This window comes from Metarhizium robertsii (genome assembly GCF_000187425.2).
Source record: "Metarhizium robertsii ARSEF 23 chromosome Unknown MAA_Scf_2, whole genome shotgun sequence".
NCBI lineage: Eukaryota > Fungi > Ascomycota > Sordariomycetes > Hypocreales > Clavicipitaceae > Metarhizium > Metarhizium robertsii.
The window spans coordinates 1,633,337-1,658,747 of NW_011942160.1; the positions used below are offsets into that span (position 1 = coordinate 1,633,337).

Consider the following 25,411-nt stretch of genomic DNA (forward strand, 5'->3'; position numbering starts at 1 on the left):
CTGGTTTTTTTTATCGCATTCCGCTTTCGTTTTTTTTTGGCGTGGCTCTCCCTCCCTCTTGACCACTTCGCGAAACGCTCGAGTGCTACCTGTGCTCGCGCTACAACCATCGACAGCCAGCTCACCATCGTCATGCACCGTAAATAATTCGAAATCACAATTGTTTGACCATTGGGGTATATTTTCGGTGCAGACGATAAAACAACCACCGCTCCATCATGGCGTCGGTGCAAGCTCCGCCTGCGGTGCAACCCCCAGGTGCGCCGATGCCTGCCGGCGCAACCAAGCAACAAGCTGAGGAAGTCTTCAGGGTATGTATTGAGCATGTTTGTTCGACACTGGATCACCATGTTGATGCCAGACACGCGATATTTGATGACGGGGATACTGATTGGTGCATATATAGAAGCTGAAGCAGATGAAAGAGCAAGGCGTCCCCCCAACGGACCCCGAATACATCAAGGCCTCCCACTTCTTGATGAGCTTCCAGCAACAACACAACATGCGCAGAAACCAACAACAGTTCATACAACAGCAGCAGATGCAAAATGGTGTACAAACCGGCCGGCCGCAACCAGGCACTCCTCAATCGACGCAACCCAACGCTGGTTCTCAAGGAGGAGTTGCCGCTGCCTCGGCACAGACACCCGCCGCCGCTTCCACTGCATCGCCTGCGTCGGGCTCTGGCTCAACCCAGTTCAGCCAACAACAGCTTGCTCTTTTGAGGCAACAGATCCACGCATTTAAGCTTCTTGGCAAGAATGCTGGTGTGTCTGTCCAATTACAGCAGGCCATCTTCAACCAAAGACAGCGTCGGCAGACCACTGCCATTGATAACGCCTCAAACTCTGCCAAGAATGCACAGCCGAGTCAAGATGCGGAAAAGGCACCTTCAGCAGGGCCTGAAATGGCAATCGAAGACGAATCACCCATTCCCAAAGCTCACACGTATAAGACTGTAAAGTCGCCGTATGGTACGAGTATGATTCGACCCTCGATAAAATATCTCGACCATGCGCAGCGCAAGAACCGGTGGTTCATTCCCGGCGTCTTCCCGACTGGTATTGACTTTGACCACCTGCGGTACGAGCGAGAAGTTGTCATCTTCAATCGAATGAGCCAACGGTATTCTCAGCTCAAAGACTTGCCGGCAAACTTGGCTCACTGGGATTCCACAAAGGAGATTCTTGAGGCCGATGATACACTGAAGCGAAAGGCCATAATTGAAATGAAGAGCCTTGCTTTGTATGCTAAGCAAAGGGCTTTGCGCGAAAAAATTGGTCGACAGATGATGCATTATGATAATTTGGCCATGACGACGAACCGAAGTCACTACCGCCGAATGAAGAAGCAGAATGTTCGTGAGGCTCGCATCACTGAGAAACTTGAGAAGCAACAGCGTGATGCTCGCGAAAATCGGGAGAAGAAGAAGCACAGCGATTTCCTGCGTGCCATCTGTCACCACCGCGCTGAAATTCAAGAGAGTGCCAATTCTCAGAAGACCAAATCACACAAGCTCAGCCGTCTCATGTATGCCCAACACTTTAATATTGAAAAGGAAGAACAGAAGCGCATCGAGAGAACGGCCAAGCAGCGTTTGCAGGCTCTCAAGGCCAACGACGAAGAGGCATATCTCAAGTTGCTCGACCAGGCCAAGGATACTCGTATTACGCATCTTCTCAAGCAAACCGATGGTTTCTTGCACCAATTGGCGTCCTCGGTTAAGGCCCAGCAACGCCACGCCGCTGAGGCCTACGGTGATGATGCGGAGCCATTTGTTGAGGAAGAGAGCGACGAAGACGAAGAGGAGAGTGGCAAGAAGATCGACTACTATGCTGTTGCACATCGTATCAGAGAAGAAGTCACTGAGCAGGCCAGCATTTTGGTTGGTGGTACCTTGAAGGAGTACCAAATCAAGGGTCTACAATGGATGATATCCTTGTACAACAACAACCTTAACGGTATTCTTGCTGATGAAATGGGTCTCGGAAAGACGATTCAGACCATCAGCTTGATCACCTATCTCATTGAGCGCAAGCTGCAGAGTGGTCCTTACCTCGTCATTGTGCCTCTCAGTACCCTCACCAACTGGAACCTCGAATTTGAAAAGTGGGCGCCGTCTATTAGCCGAATCGTCTACAAGGGACCTCCCAACGCCAGAAAACTACAGCAGGAGAAGATTCGACAGGGCCGATTCCAGGTTCTCTTGACCACATACGAATACATTATCAAGGACCGGCCGATTCTTAGCAAGATCAAGTGGTTCCACATGATTATCGATGAGGGTCATCGTATGAAGAATAGCAACTCCAAGCTCAGTGCTACTATCCAGCAGTACTACGTAACTCGCTTCCGTCTGATTCTCACGGGAACTCCGCTTCAAAATAACCTGGCCGAGTTGTGGTCTATGCTCAACTTTGTTTTGCCGAACATTTTCAAGTCTGTCAAAACTTTCGACGAGTGGTTCAATACTCCATTTGCCAATACTGGTGGTCAAGATAAGATGGAGCTCACCGAAGAAGAGCAAATTCTCGTCATTCGTCGTTTGCACAAGGTCCTGCGACCATTCTTGCTCAGGCGTTTGAAGAAGGATGTGGAGAAGGATTTGCCCGACAAGACTGAAAAGGTCATTAAGTGCAAATTCTCAGCCCTCCAGGCCAAGCTGTACAAGCAAATGGTCACACACAACAAACTGGTGGTGAGCGACGGCAAGGGTGGAAAGACGAATGCTCGTGGTTTGAGCAACATGATTATGCAGCTCCGCAAGTTGTGTAACCACCCCTTTGTCTTTGATGAAGTTGAGAATGTCATGAACCCAATGAGCATCAGCAACGACTTGTTATGGAGAACAGCTGGTAAATTCGAGCTCTTGGACCGCATCTTGCCCAAGTACCAAGCCACGGGCCATCGCGTCTTGATGTTCTTCCAGATGACGGCAATCATGGACATCATGGAGGATTATTTGCGCTACAGAAAATTCGAGTATCTGCGTCTCGATGGTACGACCAAATCTGACGAGCGATCAGACTTGCTCAAAGAGTTCAATGCCCCCGACTCGAAGTACTTCATGTTCTTACTATCCACCCGTGCTGGTGGTCTTGGTCTTAACTTGCAGACCGCTGATACCGTCATCATCTATGACTCTGATTGGAATCCTCACCAAGATCTTCAAGCTCAGGATCGTGCTCATCGTATCGGTCAGAAGAACGAGGTGCGAATTCTTCGATTGATCAGTTCGAACTCTGTCGAAGAGAAGATCCTGGAACGTGCTAGATTCAAGTTGGACATGGACGGCAAGGTCATTCAAGCCGGTCGATTCGATAACAAGTCTTCAGAAACTGACCGTGACGCTATGCTTCGAACCCTGCTTGAGAGTGCCGACATGGCTGAAAGCGGGGAACAAGATGACATGGAAGACGAGGAACTGAATATGATGCTTGCACGTAGCGATGATGAAATTACAGTTTTCCAGAAGATTGACGAGGAGCGGGCTCGGGACCCTGTCTATGGTATGTCTGCTGGTACAAAGGCCAAGCCTAGACTCATGGGAGATGATGAGCTGCCTGATATCTATTTGAACGAGGGCAATGTGGTTGAGGAGGAGACTGAGGACCTTGTACTTGGCCGTGGTGCTCGTGAACGTACCAAGGTGCGCTACGACGATGGCTTAACAGAAGAACAGTGGTTGCTGGCTGTGGACGATGACGAGGATTCACCCGAGGCAGCCGCCGCCCGTAAACAAGCCCGAAAGGACAAGCGAGAAGCAAACAGGCTCAAGAAAGTGGCAATTATGAACTCGATTGATAACTCACCCTCAGCTAGTCGCGCGAGCACAGAAGAGATTGAGACTCCAAAGAAGCGTGGCCGCAAACCTGGTAGCAAGAATGAGAAACGCAAGGCGGAGGATGGCGATGAAGAACCCCCAGCCAAGAAGCGACGGGGTCCTCAAGGTCGACAGAGCAAGGGTGGCTCAGCTGCCGCCGATTCCAGAGTCAGTCCTCAACAGCGTGAGGTTTTGCAAAAGAGCTTACGAGCCCTCTACGATGCCTTGATGAACCTGGAAGTGGACGACATAGAACCGCCGGCTGAGGATGACGAGTCGGATGCTGGAAAGCGCCTCATCATCGGTCCGTTCATCAAGCTGCCGCCCAAGAGGGACTACGCCGACTATTATGTGATTATCCAGAATCCCATCTGCATGAATCATATCCAGACGCGTATCAAGAAGGAAGAGTACTCAAGCCTCAGCGACTTGCGAAAGGATTTTCAACTCATGATCCGCAACTGCCAGACCTACAACGAGGACGGCAGCATTCTCTATCAGGATGCCAAGACTATGGAGGTAAGTTTGAAGCAGTACAAGATGATTTCCAAGACACGACATCTAACGGCATTGCGCAGGAATTCTTTAACAAGAAGTTCCAAGAGGAATTAGAAGCTCACCCCGAATTGCAAGAGCTGGAAGAAGGGGACAGCAAGGCCGGATCTGCTGCGCCATCGGGCCAAGGAGCAAGCACACCACAGCCAAGCGGTGGCACCAGAATCAAGATTATTTCCAGCAGCGCGCGCGCCAGTGAGGCTGTCAACGGCGCCAAGTCGTCCGCTCAGAGCGACGAGGAATGAGGCACACGAAGAAACTCGGCTTGGCGCGACGGAGCAGGGATAGGAAGCACCACGACCTTTGCAGGATATTAATAATACTCCCAGCTTGCATCCTCAAGTACTGATGATGCAGCGTGGCGGATCTGTTTCACATGGTCATTTTGGCAACCGGGGTTTGTCTTTTTGTTTGGCAGCTGTTTGGCAAATGCATTTTATTTCTCGGCGTTTATCTGGCTGGGAGTTTATAAACGTGTATCAAAGGGATGGAGCGGCCTAGGGCGGATTCAAATACCAAGCGTACGCAAATGGCGGTTAAACGATGGGACGAGGAGGTGCAGCAGTCGAGGCAGAGACGAAGCTTGCAGAGCGTTCGGCACCCCTCGACTTGGGCAGGCATGTTTAGATACGGAGTAAAAAATGTATTTTAGTAGAAGATATCGACGAAGATTGTACAAACGCAGTTTAATGTGACCGAGTATGCGAAGGTGGCACATGACTCAGAATCGACATTGAATCAATGCGAACAAGGCCCCCCCAACAAGTGACCTAGGCCTAGGAAGCGGAAACAAGACCATAGTCTCTCTTACGCCACTGCGTGTTCAATAATTGACATCAATGGATGCTGGAGCTGTGGCCGCCCCAGGTGCGTGGTGGTGTGTTGGTGTGTTGGCGGTGCTGATACGTCGTGTTGTGTGGCAGTCGGCAGGAACAAAGAGAGACGGAGCAAGTGGCCAGTAATGCGCAACTCCTGCCATGCCACAACGCAACTCGACTCAACTTGATCCACATCACAATCAAGCAATCTGCTCGCCACTGACATCCCAGGCCGCGGTGCACATACATCACACAGAATAAATGAGTCCTCTCAAAAGTCGAAACTGGATTCCGCTCGATGACAATTTCGCATAATGAAGAAGACGCTGCTGCTGTGCTTTATCCACGGCTTCAAGGTATGTGAGCCCGCCATAGTGGCGACGCATGCATGTAACAGGCAGGGTCTTGACACACGGTCTCGCAGGGCGGCGAATCAACCTTTGGAGACGACTACGAGTTCACCAAGCACCTACGCGACATTGTCGCGCAGAAACTGCCCAAGGTCGACGTGCGGGTGTTGGTGTACCCCAAGTATGAGACGAGAGGGGACCTGGGGGAGTGCGTGAGCCGATTCCGCGACTGGTTCGTTGCCCCTTTGCATCGCTGTATGATTCCTGGCGGGACATACAATTACAGACCATGTAGGCGAGTGAGACGCCTGGCTAGCACGGGGCTGACTGAGAATTCGTCAAACCGCACAGGCTGGAGGACAAGGTCATAGACATGGAGGTAGCGTCGGGCACGGCGTCGCCCACGGTCGACCCTTCGGTCCGGACCATCCTCGTCGGCCACTCCATGGGCGGTATAGTCGCCGCCGAGCTCCTCATCGCGCTGGCGTCGGAAAAGCCCATCTACTCGGAGGACGGGATCCGCAAGTCCGACGACGACGAAGGACGGCCCGCCTTCAACGCCCTCATGTTCCCGTACGTCCAGGGCGTGCTGGCCTTTGACACGCCGTACCTCGGGATATCGCCGGGCGTGGTCGCCCACGGCGCCGAGAGCCACTACGGGACGGCGGCGTCGACAATCTCCCAGATGGGCGGCCTGCGGACGGCGCTCTGGGGCGCGGGAAACACCACCGCCAAGGCACCGGCCGCGCCGCCGAGCGCGTGGCAGAAATGGGGCAAGGTAGCCATGTACGCGGGCGCGGCGGGCGCCGTGGCCGCCGGCGGAGCTGCGGCCTGGATGAACAGGGACCAGATCGCCGAGGGCTGGACCTGGGCGTCGTCTCACCTCGAGTTTGTGGGCTGTCTCGCGAGGGCCGAGGAGCTGAAGAAGCGCGTGGCCTTTGTGGTGCGGCTTCACGAGGAGTTGGGCGTAGGATATGCTAACCTGTACACGAGGTTGGGCAAGGGTGCGTCTTCCAAGAAGATCAGCATGGCTGGGACCGTTCTAGGCAAGGATAGGACGTTTTGCAATTTGCCCAAGACAATGAATGCGGGAGACTGGATGGAGGCGGTCAACGATAAGGCGGGAGACGAGACGGTGGCACATATGAGTAAGTTTCTACCTTACTTGAGGGAGGGTTTCTTATCATGGTAAGATCTTGCTAATGGGACTTGTATAGCCATGTTTGAACCAAAGGAGAACCCTGGGTATGAAAAGTTATCCCATGACGCGGCTGGCTTGATTGCTCAGTGGTCACGGAACGATTGGTATGATAACTCGACAGAGACAACAACAGCAGAGAAGGTGGAAAGTGTAGAGGTGGACGAGAAGGGGAAAGGAGCAGAAAAAGAAGAAGAGAAAGAGAGTACGGAGCAAATCGCACCAAGCACATAGCTATGATAATCACAATTATAATTACAATGTACATGCCCATCCACGTTTGTCCATTGGCACAGCTCAGATTCGGCCCCTTGCCATTCTACCAGAATGCCTTCTTTTTTCTCATACCCATACCGTACACCATCCACGCAAGAATTAAACCGCTCGCGCCCTTAGTCATTCTTTAGAAAAGAAAAAACTAGCCCGTCAGGTCTACTGCGTCTTGTCGCCCTTTTTGGCCTTGGACGAACGCAGAACTTTGCTCCTCTGCTTCATCATATGCGTGAACAGAACATAAGACCCTGCTAACTCGTTAGCCCCAAACAGAAAAAGAAATTAAACCGCCTCCTAGCACAATCACCTCAGTGTGAAAAAAAAACGTACCAGGAACGTAAATAGCCAAAATGGCATAGAGAGCCCACGGCGCAAAGCTACTCCTCTCCGCCGCGGGGCCGGTCGCCGCATAAACTAGCATACACTCGCTCGTGATGCCCATGGGGTACAGAATGTAAAACATGCTGTACCGCAACCATGTCAGGAACGAGGGCAGCGCGCCGGCGAGCGACAGCGCAAAGTAGCTGTAGCGGACGACCTCGGTGACGGACCAGGCGACCAGCATGGAGGTGTAAAAGGGCGAGAGGGCGAGGAATGGCCACGTGTTTACGACGGGCCAGACGAGCAGGAGGCGCGAGAAGACTTGCATTACGGTTGTGGACACGGGGGCTCGGACAACGCCTGCGGGTTATATGGGTTGTGAGTTGGTCTGCTTCTTTTTTTTTGGGGAGAGGATTTCTCCAGAAGTCAGGGGCAATATACCTAGCAGGGAGTGCAGAATCTCCATTACGGCTGCGGTCTGCGTCCATTTCGTCCACTCGCCCACGACGGCGTAGACGGCTGCCGGGCCGCGCAGGTACAGCACGGCCAGGGTGCGGCCGAGCACCACGCTCCATGCGACTGCGGATGCGAAGTTGTAGAGGATGAGGTATGCATCTTTGAGGGGCGACGCCTGCTTGGCAGCGGGTTTGGGCTTGTCGGCCATGGCGGCGTGGTACAATTGGGGCTTGGCTGGCGTGGTGTTTGTGGTGGTGATGGGAGATTTTTGGTGTTGGAGTTGGGAGCAAAATGTTGGGGCACGCGATGACGGGTTGGCGGGCCGAGGCAGGTGGGGTCCGGGGGTCTTCCTGCTGATAGCTCCTGCCTTTCATGGCGTGGAGATGCTCTCCAACAGGCTTGGCGCATCCAGCAACACCCTCAGTTTGTTCAACTCGCCGTCGTCCCTCCCCGCCTCAACCAACCTATCCAGCCTCCCGTCGTCAAACGCTATGCCTCGCCAGAGCAGCAGTCCCAATCTCCTCGCCATTTCCACCTCGCTCAGGTTGAGAACGCCATTCCGTGCCGGCGTGTGTCCTTCACAGAGGTCCAGGAATGTCCTCCAGAACAACGCCCTCAGCTCCGCGTGATCGTCAAAATACACAAACCCCTTCTCTGCGTCGTCTTGCCCTAAACACTCGTCTATGGCGTACATGCCTACGCCCAACGGCAGCCATTCGCCCTCGGCCCAGTCTAGTAAACCAGTGATGTGGCCCGTCTGCGGATCAACCATGATGTTACTTGGTATGAGGTCCCCGTGTGTTAAGCACCACGGTAATCGCTCAATATGACCGAGGTGGTATTTCGTCGCCTGTGCTTCCTGGGATAGTTTTGCGTCTGCTATATTTGTGAGGAGGTTTGCCCGCCATCGGAGAGAGGACCCGATTCGTCCCTGGATGCCTTTGCCTGCCGGGAGGGGGTGACGACGACGAGAGGGCACGCGGTGGTGATATGATTTTGCAAAGATGGCTGCCATGTCTCGGACGAGATTGTGGCGGAACTCCCTGTGGGGGTTGTCGGGTATTTGCAGAATCCCGGAGAGTGTGACGCCGGGCACCTTGTCCATGAGATAGACGTGCAGCAATGGTGGATTGATGTGCGGACTTCTGGGTGCTGGGATGCCGCTGAAAGGGCCCAAATACGTCGTTTCGGAAACGAGGTGTTTGAATATATGTCGTGCGTCTTTGTATATTCCCATGTCTAGGCTGAATCGTCCCGGCCGGAATTGAAGTAGGTGAGTTGTCGAGACGGCCACAGTGTAAGAGCACTCGCCCTGGGTGTCAGCCTCACCAACGAGTTCCCCGGGGAATATGAGCTGCGCGAATCGTAGACATTGATTGCGGGTTTGGTAGTGCAAGGCATTTCGGGTAAAGAAGTCGTCAATGTGTCGGCTAGGGCAACCTACCAGGCTGTTCGCGTCTTGCGATGAGCCCATGATGAACACCACCAGATATCACCGGTCGATACTATGAAGGGGATAAATTCATGACAATGACCAAGGATGAGAATGAGTCTTCGTTTTGTCATCATGGGAACATGCTCACCCCTCTTCATGTATTCTTGCTGAAGGCTGCAGGTGTGGCTTGGCTATGCTGCTATTGGTTGCGCCGTAACGGCTGTAGGCGAAGCAAACCTTGGGCATCATGGCGAAATCATCTTTGCAAATTTTGAAAGTGGTGTGTATTCCCAGAAACTCACTACCCAGAGTTATATTATCAGTACGTGGCTGTCAGTCTCTGCACCAAATAATCGCCACTATTCACACCCTTATATTTCTTATCCTTCTCCGTAGCATACGTCCCCGGCAAGGTCTGAATAAAGCTTTCCGTATTCGGGTTGCAAAAGTACCTATTTCGAATCAAAGTTAGTTTCTGTGCTGAAGTTTTCGAGACTGGCCCTCGTTACGTTATGTAAGAGGTATCGATACGTACGCGATACTATATCGGGGAGGGTAGGAACTGTCTTCCTTCCGGGGTGGCTCGACAACTCGGTGGATAGTACTCTTGATAGTGTCATTGCTCCAGCGAGCTAGTAGATCTCCTGCATTGACAACAATGGTTCCTGGGATGGGAGTGGCGTCGACAAAGTAGCCGGTTGGGCTTTTGACCTGTAGGCCGCCGCGGCTATCTTGGAAGAGCAGGGTGATGGAGCCGTAGTCCTATATTTTGGTCAGTAAGTTCTCCCCTAATTAGGTATTCCACAATTTAATAACGGTGAATTTGCAAGGACAAAAGTTGGATGGGCCTTGAGCCTTACACTGTGCTCACCGGCCCTCACCTGCCCAGGATTGACCCTAAACACATCTGCCTTTACAGAGGGATAATGCAACAGCCGCAGCGTATTATCCCCAACATGCACAAACCGATCAAAGAAATCTTGCTGTAGGTCCATTCCCAAGGCGATGGCCCTCATAACCTCCACGTGTAATTTCTGACACTGGCTAAAGAAGTCGTTCATGTCTGTCCTGAAGCCCTTCAGTTTGCCATCCTCAGCCGGCCACTGGTTAGGATGTTTTGGGTCGGTATCACGGCCAATTTCCAAACTCTCCTTCAAATCTGGTGCCGCGCTTCGGACCTTCTCAACCTCGGCGATGTCTTCCAGCTGGGTGACCTTTTCACGACCTGGCGAGGAGTAGCCGCGGTTGGCTTCAGGCGTGGTCCAGCCCAGCTTCATCTTGGCGTCAGTGTCGAGAGCGAAGAAATCGGCGGAGCGGGCGAAAGTCCGACTGAGGACATCGACCGGGATTGGGTGCTTCTTGAGGTATATGAAGCCTGCGGTTTGGAAGCCATGGAGGATAGCCTCGGCAGTAGTTTTTCGCTCATCAGGGGTTCCGGTGAGGAACTTGGAAAAGTCTATGAGCTGGAGCAGAGTTCAGTATGCAAAAAGGAACCATCAGTGGCGGCAGAGCGAAGCAGATGGCGGAGTGGTGATGCTACTAAGCGCATCGCCTTGCCACTTACAGGAATGACCAGGCCCTCCTTGGCTACCGCAGCGTCGGTCGCCATTTCGTTTATAAAGAAGAATGGCAAAAGACGATAAAAACTGAGGATCACAGTGACTGTGTGGGCAAGTCGAGGGACAGCTCCGGCACGAGAGATCTGGCGATAAGTCTCCAGTTTCAATGGGAAGGTGCACATGCGGGCGAAACAAGCCTCATATACCTAAGTACCTAGGTACTTAAGCAGGTAGGTACTAGTTACAGAATTCAACACAGATACAACCACAACGCTACCGCCTAATCAAACGTCCTAAACCAAAACGCCCTCGGCAACCGCCGCATAATGGGAGCACTATGACAGAGCGCCTAGCCCATTCGCCTATTTTCCGACATACCCTCCATTACGATGGCTCAGCTGCGCGTCGTCTCAACATCGTCGGACGGCTTCTGAAGTTTGGCGTCAAGATTGCATGGATGGGCTGATGAACCGCTAATCAGGGTTCCCCGCAGACCTGCAGATCGCCAGCTCCCCACAGCGCCTAAGCCAGTGGCTGATAGTGGCCGACGGATCAATCGATTGATCGATATTTACTACCCGTCAGCCACTAAGTGGATGAACCACTAGTAATGATTGACTAGCGGGGCCTGGTGGAGAGAATCGATGCCCCAATGGCCTGGCCAATCGACCAAAACATGCAACCACTTGAGAACAAAGATAACATATCTCTCAAGATAATTACCCATGCCAGTCACCCACAATCCAAGAGCAGGGAACATGTATCGGTTTATTTTCTATTTTTTTTTTTGTTCGTGTCGCGTCGACTCTAGAAAAGGCTCTCTGCTCGGACCGTGAGCGGCCATGGCCGACGCTTCAGCCAAGTTTCTGGCCCTCCAATGCCACTTGCCATATCTATATCTTAAGGGGACACCCGCAGACGTGATGTTGTATTCCTGTGCGGGGCATACAACGTGATCATGGCTCGCCTGCCACGGCACAGATGCATGCGTCGCGTGTGCTATAACTGAATGCTGGTTGAATTGGAGACTTGGCCAGTGATCCTGCCTGTCAAGAGGACATGTTGTTGTGCCCAACGTCATCCCCAGATCACAACACAAAAATAATAAAAATTAAAATTAAGAAAAAAAAGGGGAGGGAGCGGCAAGTATAAACCAACATTGAACATTGAACAGTCCCAATTCGGTGCCGCTGCAAGACCACAGACGAGGGGCAGCCACACCATATACTATTGTGGTGCCGCTACTACGCCATGCCATGTCAACGTTGAACGCATCTGCACATTTGCTTCTCTTTGATTTACATCTCACTGCAGCAGATTCGGCTTCATCCATCCACGCTCAGACGACCAGCCCAACATGGCCACGTCCAATCCAACCGTCGTGGACATCCACACCCACATGTATCCCCCCCAGTATATCAAGATTCTCGAGTCTCGGACGACAATCCCCTTGGTCCGCAAGTTTCCTCAAGCCCCCGAGCCGCGTCTCATTCTGCTGGAAGCTGAGCTCGGAGACTTGGAAAAAGCCATCAATGACCCCTCAGCGAAGCCTCCAGGACGCCCGCTCACATCTCACTTCGCATCGCTCGACCAAAAGATTCACTTCATGGACACGCATCGCATCGATATATCTGTCATTTCTCTAGCTAACCCGTGGCTGGACTTTGTCCACGCCTCCCACGCCGGCGACATCGCCGAGTCTGTCAACGACGAATTCTCAGACATGTGCGGCAAACACCACGGCCGGCTGTTCTTCTTCGGCACGCTGCCTCTGACCGCACCGCTCGAAACTCTTCTGGCATCGATATCCCACCTCGCGGCCCTGAAATACTGCCGCGGTGTCATCCTTGGCACCTCGGGGCTCGGGAAGGGACTGGACGACCCTCATCTCATTCCTATTTTCGAGGCACTGGCTGCCGCAAATCTCACCATTTTCCTTCATCCTCACTACGGCCTGCCCAACGACGTGTGGGGCCCCCGTGCTGGCGAGTACGGCCATGTTCTTCCGCTGGCTTTGGGCTTCCCCATGGAGACGACGATTGCCGTGGCACGCATGTATTTGGCCGGCGTCTTTGACCAGGTCCGCGACCTGAGGATGGTGCTCGCGCACAGTGGCGGCACCCTGCCGTTCCTCGCGGGCCGCATCGAGAGCTGCATCTTCCACGATGGGCAGCTTGTTCGGCAAGGCAAAGTTGGGGAAAATCGCCGCACGGTCTGGGATGTGCTCAAGGAGCAGGTCTATCTGGATGCCGTCATATATTCAGAGGTCGGGTTGAAGGCCGCAATCGACGCAAGCGGTTCCGACAGACTCATGTTTGGCACCGACCATCCGTTCTTCCCGCCCATCACGACTGACGAACAAGGACAGTGGGAGAGCGTCAGTCTGAATGCACAAGCTGTTGCCGAGGCTGTTGGTGAAGGATCTGCCGAGGCCAGGGCGATCATGGGGTCAAACGCTATCCGTGTTCTGAGACTAGAAGAGAAAGCTTGAGATGGCTCCGGCTCTCACGAAATAGAAAATACTGCGGCACAATGTGACAGTATTCTTCTTTTTTTCCTTTAGCGTAATCGTAAAAATGCCCTTAGGTGGTTGCCGTTTCACGCTGATACCTGGCCTCGGCCTCGTGAATCTTGCCCCGGACCTCCTGAACGACCCTCTCTGCCTCTTGCAAAATTTCTGCTGGCGTGTCTTCCTTCTGCAAATTCCTGACTGCCTGAATAGCGCGTAGTTTGTCGCAGACCAGCTCCCAGTACTGCTTGTTGAGAGCCAGATCCGCAACATAATCCCCCGGAACGTTGACGACCCCATTCGCAGGGCCAGAGGGTTTGCCGACGGACCCGAGAGTTGCCTTCATGCTCTCCTTGGCCTGCTTCTTCCTCGCCTTCTCGTCCTTCTTCTCCTTCAGCCGCCTTCTAGCTTCGGCCAGGTCCTCCACCTCCTGCGCGGCCTCGGCCTGCCGTCTCGTCTCCTCGGCCCGCAACTGCTGCTGCTCCGCCAGTCTCTCCCTCTCCTTCTGCAGCATCTCCCGGTCCCTTTGCTGCTTCTCCTCCCTCGCCCTCCTGGCGGCGTCTTCTCGCGCCTCGAGATCATCGGCAAACTTCTTGCGCTCCTTGTCCATGGCCTCGCGCTCTTGCTTGCGCAGGAGCTTGGCCTTGCTGGCTCCGTCGTACACGGCGCGCGCGCTCGCGTCCGACAGGATGTCTCGCGCCTTCTCGAAGAGCTCCCATTTCTCGGGGTCAAAGTTTTCGCGGGCCTTGTCCGGGTGGTACTTGATGGAGCGCTTCCTCCACGCGCGGTGGATGTCTTCCTTTGCCGTGAGCGCGTCGACACCGAGGAGATTGTAAAGATCGATGTCTCTGTCGGCATATTCGCCTGCGAGACGTACGAGATCCCTGTTTTCTTCACTCATGGTGCCTATTTATTCGGCTGGTTTTCGTGGGAGAGTCCGGTGGTGTGCTGGCCGTGACACCTTGGAGTGCCAAAGCGCAGTGGGCAAGCGCGAGTATCACGGGCGTCCTTGGTCCCGCTTAGTAGAAAATTTCCCTGTCACAGATCATATGTGAGGGCTGGACTCCTCGCAACAGATAGTTTTTTTTAAGCCGCTGCGAATGAGAAAGGCCTGAGTTGAGATGAGGAAGACATTATACCTCGAGGCAGCATTTTCTAGAAATTCTGGTTGGCTCCATGTGACCCACTTTTGTCAGTATGCCAACGCTGCTGGACCTCTCATTAGCGACTTGGTAAAGCTCCCCAATAGACTTCTTGCATGGACGACCGGTTGATCGACATCTGACATCAAGTACAGAGTACTAGTGCTTGCATTCATGGTGGTATTTAAAAAATTATTCCTGCCGGCTAGTACATAGCCTCCTTATGTCTAATGCTTAGTAAGTATGCGACGCCCCCCTTAACGTCTTCCGTGATCGCTCAGATCTGCTCCTTCTCTTGCTCCTGTTTGCTCTTCTATCGGCATAATCGTACACATTTGGGCTTCCACCCGATAATTCCAATACATATCGCTCATACGGGCCCAGAGGCTCTTCGGGCATAATTCTTTGGCCTGGTGCGTTCTTCTCACTGCCAACATATTTCCAGATCCAGCCTTCACGAGACGGCCGGTCGCGGTACCGATCATATGGCTTGTAGTGATGAACCTCTTCATCATATTCAAAGATGGCCCGCTTCAGCTTCCAGTCCGAAAGTGCCTGGCATGTCCATACGGATTCGTCGTTGAGACCCAAACCTTCGCATGCTAGCCGCACTCGCACAGAGCTGTGTACTTTCTCGTTCGTGTCCTGCAGGTAACTTTCTCGGCATGCCGATGTTTTTGGATCAACCTGCTTGTACATGCCTGGAGTTCTAATCGTATCTCCGGATAGGGCGTACAAAACACCGCCCACTTTTTGGATCGATCCCAGAGCCCACGGCCTGAGCGGCTTGTTGTTGTCGTAAATGGGATCAATGGCCCATTGCTTGAGCTTGCTCCGGTCTTTCTTCTGGTTGTGTGCCTCGGGTGACTCATAGAAATCAAACGTCTGCTCAACTACTCGTTTTAGTGATGGCGTGTCAAACTCGACGCCGATGCTGGTCATTTGATCCATCATCCCTAGTAAAGTCAGCGCCGATAGACAACGAGTAGGGTTTCAAATTGCACCGAAACTTACAGGCTAATGTAGCATTAGCGACGCCCTGGTCGTCCCATCCGCCACCGCAGTTTCCATGGTTCCCAGGAAACCACACCTGCCGCAAGTCTACCGTGCGTAGTCCCTCACGCCGAGGACGCTCCCAAACTGCAGGACTGAAGGGTGTACGAGTCTCGTCCAGTGCCAGTGCCTGGAAGGCATGTTCGATTCGGTCTGATAGAGCCGTATCATGCCACTTATATGTTCACCGAAAGTTAGCTTTTATATACATGTAGATCAGGAGAGTTGCGGGGAGGGAAGACTTATTCGTCATTGTTTGGCCGAACGCCGAGCTTTTCCAACCAATGGATCTTGGGGATCCCAAGACTGCCGACAGTATCCCAAACACACACGCCCTTGACTTTGATGAGGTTGTTGTCCTTTTGATAGACGCGAGTGTACCCCGTCTTCTCAAGCCGAGCTCGATACTCGACGTCAGCGTGGGCACCTTTGGGCTTGTCTCGGAACGGCACACTGGGAAAGGGGTCGACATAGTCCTCGTTCTCCCAGTTTTGCATGTCCTTGAAAATAGGGTAGAAGTGCTCGACGCCCTCTCTGGTCAACAGGCCCAAATTTGCAATCATGCCAGAAACAGATCTCGCAGTAAAGGCGCCCCTTGAGAAGCCGACTAGAAATATCTCATCGCCATCCATGTAGTTGGCGCACAAATACGCGTACACCTCGCGGACACGCTATCGAGAATGGTCAGTTTCGAGCACTCTTCTTTCATGTCTTGGGAGACGCAGCAAGCCACCCACCTCGGCAAGGCCAGTCCCAAACGCTCCGCCGGTGATACTATCAAGCGTATTGCTGCCACTGCCGACTCCCGACTCATAGGAAATAATTTGCAGGGTGCCGTCTGCGCAGCGGCGCTTGAAACATCGCGATATACGAGTGACATTGGAAGGCACCTGCAGGGTTCCCTTTTTAGAAAAGGGGCTCGATTTTGAGAATCCGTAGTCGCTGTTCATCCAGGTTCCGTCGCAGCAAACTATGAGGCGCTTCTTCTGGCGCCTTGTCGTGGCATATTCAGAGGTCATGTTGCTCGTCTTGTTCCCCCTGAGTTTTACTGACCAAATTTACGGAGTACCGTAGGGCGATGTAGATGGTTTAGCCGCGCAAGTTGGCAGAGGAGTGATGGGAACGATTCAATGTTTCTTGTTGCGCTTTTGCCGGGCCCGTCTCCCGCGGCAAGAAGGGGTTAAATAAATGCCAGAACGCGAGCTTGAGATGAGATGAACGTCATACATGTACCCGCGCGCCAAGAGTTCGGTATACCAGTGACCACACGTGAGGCTAGGGAGGGTAAGAAGCGTGAGATGGGTGAGATGCTCACTCACCTTCCCCTTTGCCCAGCCTCACATCCACAAGCCTCAGTGTCAGCCCGTCAGAGCCAGATCGGCCAAAAGCCAGTCATCAGACAGAACACGGCCAATGACCCCAAGGCTGTTGGAGTCGCAGTGGCACTAATTTTGGACGGAGCTGGTGCGAGGGTTTGGCGGCAGACTGGCGCGGCGCGACGTTGGACCCGATCGATACGCAGTCTGGTGCTACGGACTGTTCCGTACCTCGCGTCGATGCAACGGGCTGACCGACGTTCAATCTTGTCCTTTGCCCGACTCTGGTATGAATAGAAAGCTAATCTTGCCAGATTCGCTCAGACCGCAGGGGTTGTTGTATCCCCCCTTAGCTAAGTCTTCGCCAGGCGAAATTGCGGCCCCCTCGTGACTCTCATCTTGGCCACTGCACGTTCCCACACCTCAGCCAATGCCGTCTTGACCCAGCCTCACGACTTTGGTATCACGGCACTCATAGGCAGGTGTTGGCTGCTTGAATTGTCGCTTGCGCTTCGGCCATCAATTGATGGTTGCATGAGGCAGACAGGCTGCAGTGGCACTGGGGACTTGTTTGTTGCTTGGCCAGCTCAGCAGTCATCGTCTGCATAGCCTGCCTCCCTCTCACGCTGATGTCGCTTCTTTTTTCGTCTCGACAAGGCTGCATGGGCTGAACAAGGAGGCAGGCTTCTTCCATGTCCAGGGATCGGCCCGCTTGTCAGTTGTCGACGGTAAGTACTCCGTAGCTTGTCCATGTCAGTTCTGCGCCCCTGGCGGAACCCAGTTCCCACCGTTGACCCAAAATGGCCGCAACCACATCGGGCCTGGCGTCTAAGCAACCAGCTCCGTATTCATGGCCTGTGTTTCCCAACATTGAATCCCAGTTATTTATTTATATGACTGCTTTGCCGGTCGCTGCCTTGATACGACCAACGAGCATATCCTGAAACACTCCAAGCAGCCCCGTGTTTCCAGTGAAAGAAAGTTGTGTAGTTATTTACTCTCTATTTATTCATCTATGTGTATGCAAGTATTCCGTGCCCTCTATGCCGTCTCCCTCAGCCCTGCTGCGCGCTCAATCCCTCGCGCAGCCACTTCGGCACAAACGCCTTCACCTTGACGTCGCTTTTGTTGTCCTCGTCGCCCCATTCGAGGACAAACTCATTTCCCGGCTTATACGTGGCCGCAGCCTGCTCCCCGGGCAGGACAACGTCCGTCATGATCTCGAGCCGACACAGTCCCAGCCCAATGTTGCCCACGCCCTTCAACCACTTGCCCGCGCTGCGTCCCTTCTTGCCGAACCGCCCGATGCTCGTCTCGGCGGGGATCATGTCCGCCGTCAGGCTCTCCGGGGAAGCGCACTCGGGATCATACGAGAGCGTCTGCGGCGGCGCCTTGTCCTCGCTGTAAATCGCGCACGGCAGGATGCGCTTCCGCACCACGCCGCGGTGCCTCGTCCGGATAGTGAGCTCCTGCCCGACGTAGCAGCCCTTGTGGAAGTCTATCCCATTCATCAGTTCCATGTTGCTCTCCAGCGGCAGCGCCTGCTCGCGGAGAATCTCGTCCTGGCCCTCGGCGACGCCCTGCAGATAGCGCCGGATCGTGTACGCCTCCTCCGTAGAAGCGTCCACGTCGAGCTCGGGCGCCTTGTGGTTCAGTTGGACGATGCGGTGTCCCAGCCCAGGAGCCCTGGGGTCCTTCAACACCACCCGGGACTCGCTGGCCGCAATGTCCAGCGGCGAGGCGTCGTCCCAGGCCTGCCAAACAGACGCCTCGTCCGGCGGGACGTTGCGCACCGTGACCTTTGCACGTAGCTTGTACCGCTTGATGAGTTTGGCGAACCTGGCCATCTCGCCTGCGTCTGCCTCGATCAGGTAGCCGTCGTCTTGCTTGGCCTGCCGGAAGGGGTATATGAAGATGTCGTGGACCACGCGGCCCGTAGCGTTCAGGAACCCCGAGTAGAATGCATCTGTGCGCGGCAGGCCCTCGGCGTTGGTCATGTTGGCCGTGATGATGCCCTGCAGGAACTTTGTAGCTTCGGGCCCGGATACAGAGAGGAGCTGTCGAGACGGGAGGGCAGCGAGGCCGGAAGGCGGCGGTTTCGGGGGCGCGGCCGAGCTTGCGAATTGGCGTTGCTGGTGTTTGAGGCAGCTTCGGCAGAGGAGGCGCGTGGGTAGAGCGCGCCGTGCCGCGCCCATTGTGTATTGGTTGCGTTTGTATATCAGTGGCAGCTGTCTGTTGTAGTTGATGGATTTTTTTCGTTGGAGCTTGAGGATATCGAAACTCGGGTATGTCGCACGTGTTTGGTGGGGACGGAGCTGGGGGGTTGATTGATAACGTCAAGTCGGCTTGGAGGGATGAGATTGCCCGTGGGGATTTTGAAGAAGAAGACGAAAATGGCTCAAGTAGCTTGCACAGGCAGAATTTGTTTTTTAAAAAATATATATACTACATATACTGATCATGGTTCGGGACTGGGATTCATAAAAGTGTCTTTCCAATTTGGCCTGGTTGATAAGATAGTGGATCTAGACGATGGAATTAATATCTACCAGGTACAGTAGAGGCGGCAGCAACTTTGGCAAATTCTTTCATATTTGAGCCAATAGCAGTTCTAGGCGACGAAACTGGAGCAGTGATGCTTAGCTGTATCTATCAACGTCCTCAGCTAGCAAATTCAAGGCCGTCAGTGCACAGGAATCCGCCCATGTCATGTCTACTCAGGCGCACTGCCTCGCAACTACTAGGCAGCATCTGAGTAGATACGTACGTTGAAGTTGATCAAAAGACTCTCCCTTTAAAAAGATGTCGTATTCCTACACGCCTAGAAACTACTAAGTATCTACCTACCTACTTAAGTAGGTAGGCAGGCAAGTGATGAAGGAACCAACCAATGGCATTCAATGTTGCCTTGCAACTGCAGCAAGAACGACCAGCAGACATGGCCATCAGATAACTGCCTCCGCTGTGCAGCGTCCCCCAGACATCAAAGGTCCCTCCACAGTCAAATCGATCAACCGCGCCCTTGCAGGATCGCAAAACTACTCCGACAACGGTTCACACCCCGATCATCGCTCCTCACGATACAGTCAGGCACGGTTTGTCCCCGCGAATCGGCGGTGCTAGGCACACGTCGATCTCCGATCCCCAGCCCCGGACAAGGCCGGACGCAGGACCGGCACCAGGCGGGGAGGGAGGATACCACAGATGGTCCCGTGACATCAAATACACCATGGATTTCCCGCCGACGAGGTCGGAGCTCCCACGGACATTTTGTGAGGCGTGCCGACGATTCTCACAAGCCTCTGTCTTTCGCACAGTCAAGTCTCGAGGGGCGTTGAGCTATAACCTAATTCCCCGCCCTTCCTTGAACTCATGGACGGCTCAAACGGGTATCCGGGTGGTTTAGTAACAATCAATGATTACCCACCAAGGTACGTACCTATATAGTAGTCACATGGAAAAGCAATACTCCGTACAATGTCTGATGTTTCAAACCACGCCCTGCAGGCACCGGTCGACCAACAATAGCCAAGAGAATAGCCAAGGCGACAGAGCAAACCTCCTGTCAGCCAAGCAGGCATCTACGGGGCAACGCATCTCAAACAATGGCATTGCCTGACCACCTTTGAGTTTTCCCTTCAAGGCACCAGCAAATCTCCAATCACCTGCCGTTGGGGATACCCGCCACGTATCAGAGCTGGAATCCCATCGCGCCGATCCCATTGATGCAATGCGCAGTGGAGCAAAAGACCACCTCATCACGGGTCTCCAGATGAAACCTACATTATGTATGTATGTACATGTTGCGCCGCATGCTTTTACATGCCAGGCGAGCGGAGTCGTCGTTGCATGACAACCTAATCAAGTGAAGAGCAAAAACGAAGCGAAGAATTATGCATTGGACCGGCGTAACTCGCCCAACCATCATCCACCACCGCAAATCCAACAATTTAAGAAAAGCATATCGTACATACATGCTGTCCCTCAGCCCATTGGCACCAGGGGGTTTCTTTGTGCCGCCCAACCAGCCCATCCAGGTTGCCGCAGTCCGAGTACACACCCAAGTGGTCACATGTAGCCTCGCGAAACAGCGCAGGACTGGGCAATCAACGGCACCCGTCAACCGAGAGTTCCGCCTAGTTGAGCGGCACAGCGGGCTCAAACTGACACCCGCGGTTCAAATGCCAATACCAGTCCATGCGTCCCCCGGAAGGCCGCGGACAAGCTGCTCAAGTGACTTGACGCGCTGGGCGAGACTCCCGACAATGACCCTGTTCTGCAAAGGGCGTGAAAAAAATGACACCCCAGCAGGTCCTGGACCAAGCTTTTTGCTGAGGCAACGAAACATTGAAAGGTGCGGAGCAAAAAGTACGCACATACAGACATTGTATGTACATGCAGTCAATCATACATACTACTGTCCTCTGCACTCCGTACACGCACGCAATTCTTAATTTCGCCATTGGCGACCCATGGCTTGGGTTTCGGGTGTGCCAACAACAAATCCTGCTGATGACAAAACATGATTCTCAAGGGAACCTTGATGCTGGGATGCCCGCTCCGCCCATTTGTGATCAGACTTGCCAAAACCTTGCTGACGTGAACCTGCCTGGTCACGCAACGCCATTGGGCGCCACGGCTGTCCCCTGCCGACGTTGGCAAGGTTGGAAAAAGACAAAACGGAGAAAAAAGCTGATGAATCAAGAGCCAGGTACATACGTAGCTTTTGTGGCGGGTCGGCGGGAGTCCGAGGCGCCGAAAGGCGGTGGGATTGATTGACGCCAAACTCTTTTTTTTTTTCTTCTCCCTCTTCGTCTGCTTACGTACATGTGTGCTACTTCCTCAATGGCCTGAAGAGGCGGTCGGGCGGGCCATGATTCATGCCGGGACCGATATCGCCCCGCTTTTTTAGGTGCGGCATCCACTTGGTGGTTGGTGGTGCGCTGGACAAGAGTCAGGACTCTGGACGGTGACAAAGAATTTCACAGGCAAAAAAGGTCACTGACAAAGAAGATGCGTGGAGTGTATGTTTTTAGAAATTTTTTTTCTTGATTGCCCTTGGGCTGTGGACCTATGTACTATGTATGTATGTATGTGTATGGCTCACTCTACCAATTTATGGGAGCGAGCTACATGCCCGAAAAAACCTCCAAATATCCAAGTTCTGTGTACCCTGAGTGGTGATGTGATGATGTATATGAAATGCTTTTGTGAAAACCCCATATTAAATGCCAGTGGTATCATGTCTATTGAACGCCGGTGTTATGCCATCGCTGATATAAAAAAAAAGTCGCTAGAGTAAAAAGAAGAAATCATGACGTGTTGTTGTTGGTGCTCGAGCAGCCATCAGGGCTTCTTAGTATACCGAGATGGCGGTTACCAGACCCGCTGACGTCTGCTGAGAGGTGTAGTACTCGTCGTTGAAGATTTCTTCCCCTTCCTCCTTGGCGGCTTCCTTTTCGTTGTAGGGCAGCGAGGCGTCGGCTGGCGAGGGCGGCATGGACTCGTCGTCTGAGGATTCCGAGTCGTGGTCAACAAGCTCGGGCGGTGAGGTGGAGTGAGACGGAGTCCGGACGAGTTCGAGCTGTGCGTAGTCCTCCTCGAGATCGTCGCCCATCTCCTCCTCGTCGTCTACGTTCACGAGCTGAGCTCGCTGGGCGGCGACGGGAACCCGGGCGGAGACGGCGTTGGTCATCTCGACGTCGTCCTCGTCAAAGTCGGAGTCGGAGTCAGAGTCGGAGGAGTCAGAGTCGTCGTACTCCTCCTCGGGCTGCTCGACAATGCGGTCCGCCCACTGCACCCGGCGGTCGGCGGGCTTGGGGTTGCTGGCGCCGCGGACGGACTGGTTGAACCAGCGCTCCTGCTCGCGCTCGGCATCGGCGAGCTCGAGCATCAAGGAGTCGAGCAGGTTGGCGTGGCCGACGAGGAGACGGAGGTCGTGGTCGGGTTGGGCAGCCTCGCGGGAGAGCTTGGCCCGGGCCTTGTGGGCCAGGTAGTAGGTCTGCGTGATGGACATGTTCTTCTTGGGAGCAGATCGGATGTGAGATGAGGTTGAGAAAATAGGGTGTTGAGGCTGAGCCACTGCTGCGGTAGACATTTTGGTGGAGGGAAGCAAGTTGCTTTATGTTTGGATCTTGTTGTTTTTTTTTGGCCTCGGGTGGATATATGAGTGTGAGTCAAGACCCGATTGCGGATAGCGGACAGGGATGTCGAAACAAGCGTGTGCAGCTACTCAAGGCGGTGATGGTGATGAGAGAAACTGGGCAAATGATGTGACGGCCAGCTGCATGTATTGCGTGCGATGGGGTTGCAGGCGGGTTGCAGAGTCTGAATTGCAAGTGCAAGAGCTGTTTCGGATTGTTTGGTGATGAAATTGGATCTGGTGTTTCCGAGAAGGTTCGAATCCGAGGAACGGGGGGGCGAGGCGTGATATACTCGTCAATGCCCGGACTTTGGGGCTGGAGCCTGTCGAGAATCCGCGTCCCCGAGCCTGGGAACGACGACGACGCCGACGCACGCTGCTAAGCGGACTTTGTGCACGCGGCCCCGAGCAGCACGACAGCGACGCCGGTGCAGGGGTGCGGGTCCTGCGGGTGTGGTGCTGGCATTAGCAAAGCAGGGTGGGGCACCGAGGGAGGCGTGTCGACAATTAGTGAGCCTCTGCGGGAGGTGGTGACTCCTCTGGCTCTGAGCCTCCGATGTGTGCCAGAAGCCTAACGCCATGGGCCCTTGATTCGCATGGCACTCCAGATGTCCGCAATAACCGCTGACTAAATCCGAGCTGCCTGACAAACCACACGCCATGCTTCCGTAAGTTGGAGCCGGGCTGATGGACGTCTCTTGCCCGAAAGCGGTACCACGCCCTCCGCCGCGACAGCACGCACGGGGGGGAGTACCTCTGCGCGAGGAGGTACTTCGGCTTGCGGCCGGACTTCTCGAGCACCGTTCTGGCCACGGTCAATGACTGTGACTGCCTGTGACTGCAGAACATCAGACTTTCGAGGCGGCACGCCACGGCGTCCTGCAAGGCTCGATGTCGCTGCTCCGGCCCTGGCGCCAACAGCCAACAGCCAACAGCCGCTCATGGCAGTTGAGTAGTATTCCTAATCAGATTCGATGCTCGACGACCTAGTGACACATAGCCTATAGCACGTCACTTTCAGTGGCCGAACGGCGTTTGCTCGCGCTCCCTGGGAGCGACATCACCGGGTACGTGCCCAGGAGCACTATGTCCGCCTATGCCCGGATTTCCAGTATTTCTCAGCAAGCGATTGACTGTCATTCATGTGGCTGCCGCCGGCACATGCAATGTGATGAGACACATGACGGCACCAGTCGCCCTCATCTCCATGGTCCGCAACACCATTCCCATCAATTCGCTCTGGTTCCGTCACATTCTCCGCGCGACCATGACTTATTAGCATTACAAGACATGCGCCAAAGCACGCCAGCAAAGGGCGTCATGCTGCCACAGTCGCCAGGGCGTACATCTAAGTACACATATACATGTAATACGAAGCAATCTTGCGCGCCTCTTGTGCCGGAAGGGGTAATGAATTCACTCGAACAATGCGCGCCGCCCAACATGTCGCTGCAGTTTGCTTGTTGGGGAAGCCGACTCGAACGCATGCCCGCATTCCTCGCATTCGCAGCAGCCAGGAACGCGCTGCAGTGCTGAGGGGGAGGACGGACAATGCGACGGACCCGAAAGCGACAAAGCCACACTGGCAACGACGAGACCTTGGCCAGACAACGAAGCAGGCGGCGCGGCCTGACAGGGGTCCGACAGTAGGGCTGAGCTTGATGATGACTCCTTCCAGTCGACTCCCCACCCTCGGCCAGGCAGCTGGGCTTTGCACGGACCCACCCTGGTGACTAACAAGAGACTGGAGAGATTGGGTGCCGCTTTACGGAGTAGTTGGGCGGCACCATGTTCGCCGAGTCCGAAGGGCCATGCGTCTTGTCAGATTGAGCATGATTCATCGTGACGGTGCATTACATAGAATTGGCGAATCATTCGCGCCAATTGCTGTCGAATCAGGGAACTGCAGCAAAGACATTGCAGTGTGTGGTTTTTTTTTTTTTTTTTTTGAACGAGGTCGCCGATAATAAATTAGATCAAACATCAAGCCAGGCACCCGGTTACATTGCGTTGGTAGCCGAGACCACCCCTTCACCATTAACATGGACCAGACGTCTCAGATTCCTCTCTCAGCTCACAACATTGAACGCTCTGTCTGCCTAATTTCGTTCACCAACCTCAGATCTCGCGACGTCGTTCCTGATTACGCAAGCCATTTCGTCCGCCATCTCACGTCCCGCGACCCAATCTGCGGAGTATGCACTGGACGCGAATCTCCACGTCGACCATTCAAAGGCCATTCCTAGATTGTCAAGGGCGGCATCCACACACTCGCCTGATCCAGGCAGCACATGGCTCGCTCTCGCTCCCTCTGCTTACTCCGTACTCTATCTCTCTCTGACATTGACTACTTACTTTAGCACTAGTAGTAGGAACCGGCAAAGCCAAGCCCAAAGCCAAGCGCGAAACCTCCGCTATTCACCGTCTTGTCCAGGTCCGCCGCGCCTAGTACAATACGTAG

General features: G+C 53.9%; 10 protein-coding genes across 10 annotated transcripts; 3 read left to right on the forward strand and 7 right to left on the reverse strand.

The window, feature by feature from the left end:
* Nucleotides 1–218: 218 nt before the first annotated feature.
* On the forward strand, nt 219–4,623 carry MAA_05924 (chromatin remodeling complex SWI/SNF, component SWI2 and related ATPase; the record flags this gene model as incomplete). Its single annotated transcript, XM_007823922.1, has 3 exons — nt 219–311; nt 407–4,342; nt 4,402–4,623. The coding sequence occupies 3 exons, from the start codon at nt 219–221 to the stop codon at nt 4,621–4,623; spliced, it is 4,251 nt and encodes a 1,416-aa protein (XP_007822113.1).
* An 887-nt stretch (nt 4,624–5,510) lies between these two features.
* Nucleotides 5,511–6,978, forward strand: MAA_05923 (uncharacterized protein; the record flags this gene model as incomplete). Its single annotated transcript, XM_007823921.1, has 4 exons — nt 5,511–5,552; nt 5,621–5,778; nt 5,898–6,694; nt 6,764–6,978. 4 exons carry the CDS (start codon nt 5,511–5,513, stop codon nt 6,976–6,978), a joined length of 1,212 nt encoding a protein of 403 aa, XP_007822112.1.
* A 198-nt stretch (nt 6,979–7,176) lies between these two features.
* Nucleotides 7,177–8,002, reverse strand: MAA_05922 (protein tyrosine phosphatase-like protein; the record flags this gene model as incomplete). Its single annotated transcript, XM_007823920.1, has 3 exons — nt 7,177–7,265; nt 7,348–7,698; nt 7,780–8,002. The coding sequence occupies 3 exons, from the start codon at nt 8,000–8,002 to the stop codon at nt 7,177–7,179; spliced, it is 663 nt and encodes a 220-aa protein (XP_007822111.1).
* A 162-nt stretch (nt 8,003–8,164) lies between these two features.
* On the reverse strand, nt 8,165–9,268 carry MAA_05921 (Protein kinase-like protein; the record flags this gene model as incomplete). Its single annotated transcript, XM_007823919.1, has 1 exon — nt 8,165–9,268. The coding sequence occupies one exon, from the start codon at nt 9,266–9,268 to the stop codon at nt 8,165–8,167; it is 1,104 nt and encodes a 367-aa protein (XP_007822110.1).
* Nucleotides 9,269–9,548: 280 nt separating this feature from the next.
* Nucleotides 9,549–10,838, reverse strand: MAA_05920 (thymine dioxygenase; the record flags this gene model as incomplete). Its single annotated transcript, XM_007823918.2, has 4 exons — nt 9,549–9,681; nt 9,765–9,991; nt 10,090–10,692; nt 10,794–10,838. The coding sequence occupies 4 exons, from the start codon at nt 10,836–10,838 to the stop codon at nt 9,549–9,551; spliced, it is 1,008 nt and encodes a 335-aa protein (XP_007822109.2).
* A 1,307-nt stretch (nt 10,839–12,145) lies between these two features.
* Nucleotides 12,146–13,279, forward strand: MAA_05919 (amidohydrolase; the record flags this gene model as incomplete). Its single annotated transcript, XM_007823917.1, has 1 exon — nt 12,146–13,279. One exon carries the CDS (start codon nt 12,146–12,148, stop codon nt 13,277–13,279), a length of 1,134 nt encoding a protein of 377 aa, XP_007822108.1.
* A 91-nt stretch (nt 13,280–13,370) lies between these two features.
* Nucleotides 13,371–14,198, reverse strand: MAA_05918 (Heat shock protein DnaJ; the record flags this gene model as incomplete). Its single annotated transcript, XM_007823916.1, has 1 exon — nt 13,371–14,198. The coding sequence occupies one exon, from the start codon at nt 14,196–14,198 to the stop codon at nt 13,371–13,373; it is 828 nt and encodes a 275-aa protein (XP_007822107.1).
* Nucleotides 14,199–14,673: 475 nt separating this feature from the next.
* On the reverse strand, nt 14,674–16,511 carry MAA_05917 (peptidoglycan binding domain containing protein; the record flags this gene model as incomplete). Its single annotated transcript, XM_007823915.1, has 4 exons — nt 14,674–15,395; nt 15,454–15,622; nt 15,825–16,163; nt 16,230–16,511. 4 exons carry the CDS (start codon nt 16,509–16,511, stop codon nt 14,674–14,676), a joined length of 1,512 nt encoding a protein of 503 aa, XP_007822106.1.
* A 1,352-nt stretch (nt 16,512–17,863) lies between these two features.
* On the reverse strand, nt 17,864–19,003 carry MAA_05916 (aminomethyl transferase; the record flags this gene model as incomplete). The annotated part of the gene is made up of 1 exon (XM_007823914.1): nt 17,864–19,003. One exon carries the CDS (start codon nt 19,001–19,003, stop codon nt 17,864–17,866), a length of 1,140 nt encoding a protein of 379 aa, XP_007822105.1.
* A 3,161-nt stretch (nt 19,004–22,164) lies between these two features.
* Nucleotides 22,165–22,905, reverse strand: MAA_05915 (uncharacterized protein; the record flags this gene model as incomplete). Its single annotated transcript, XM_007823913.1, has 1 exon — nt 22,165–22,905. One exon carries the CDS (start codon nt 22,903–22,905, stop codon nt 22,165–22,167), a length of 741 nt encoding a protein of 246 aa, XP_007822104.1.
* Nucleotides 22,906–25,411: the final 2,506 nt, after the last annotated feature.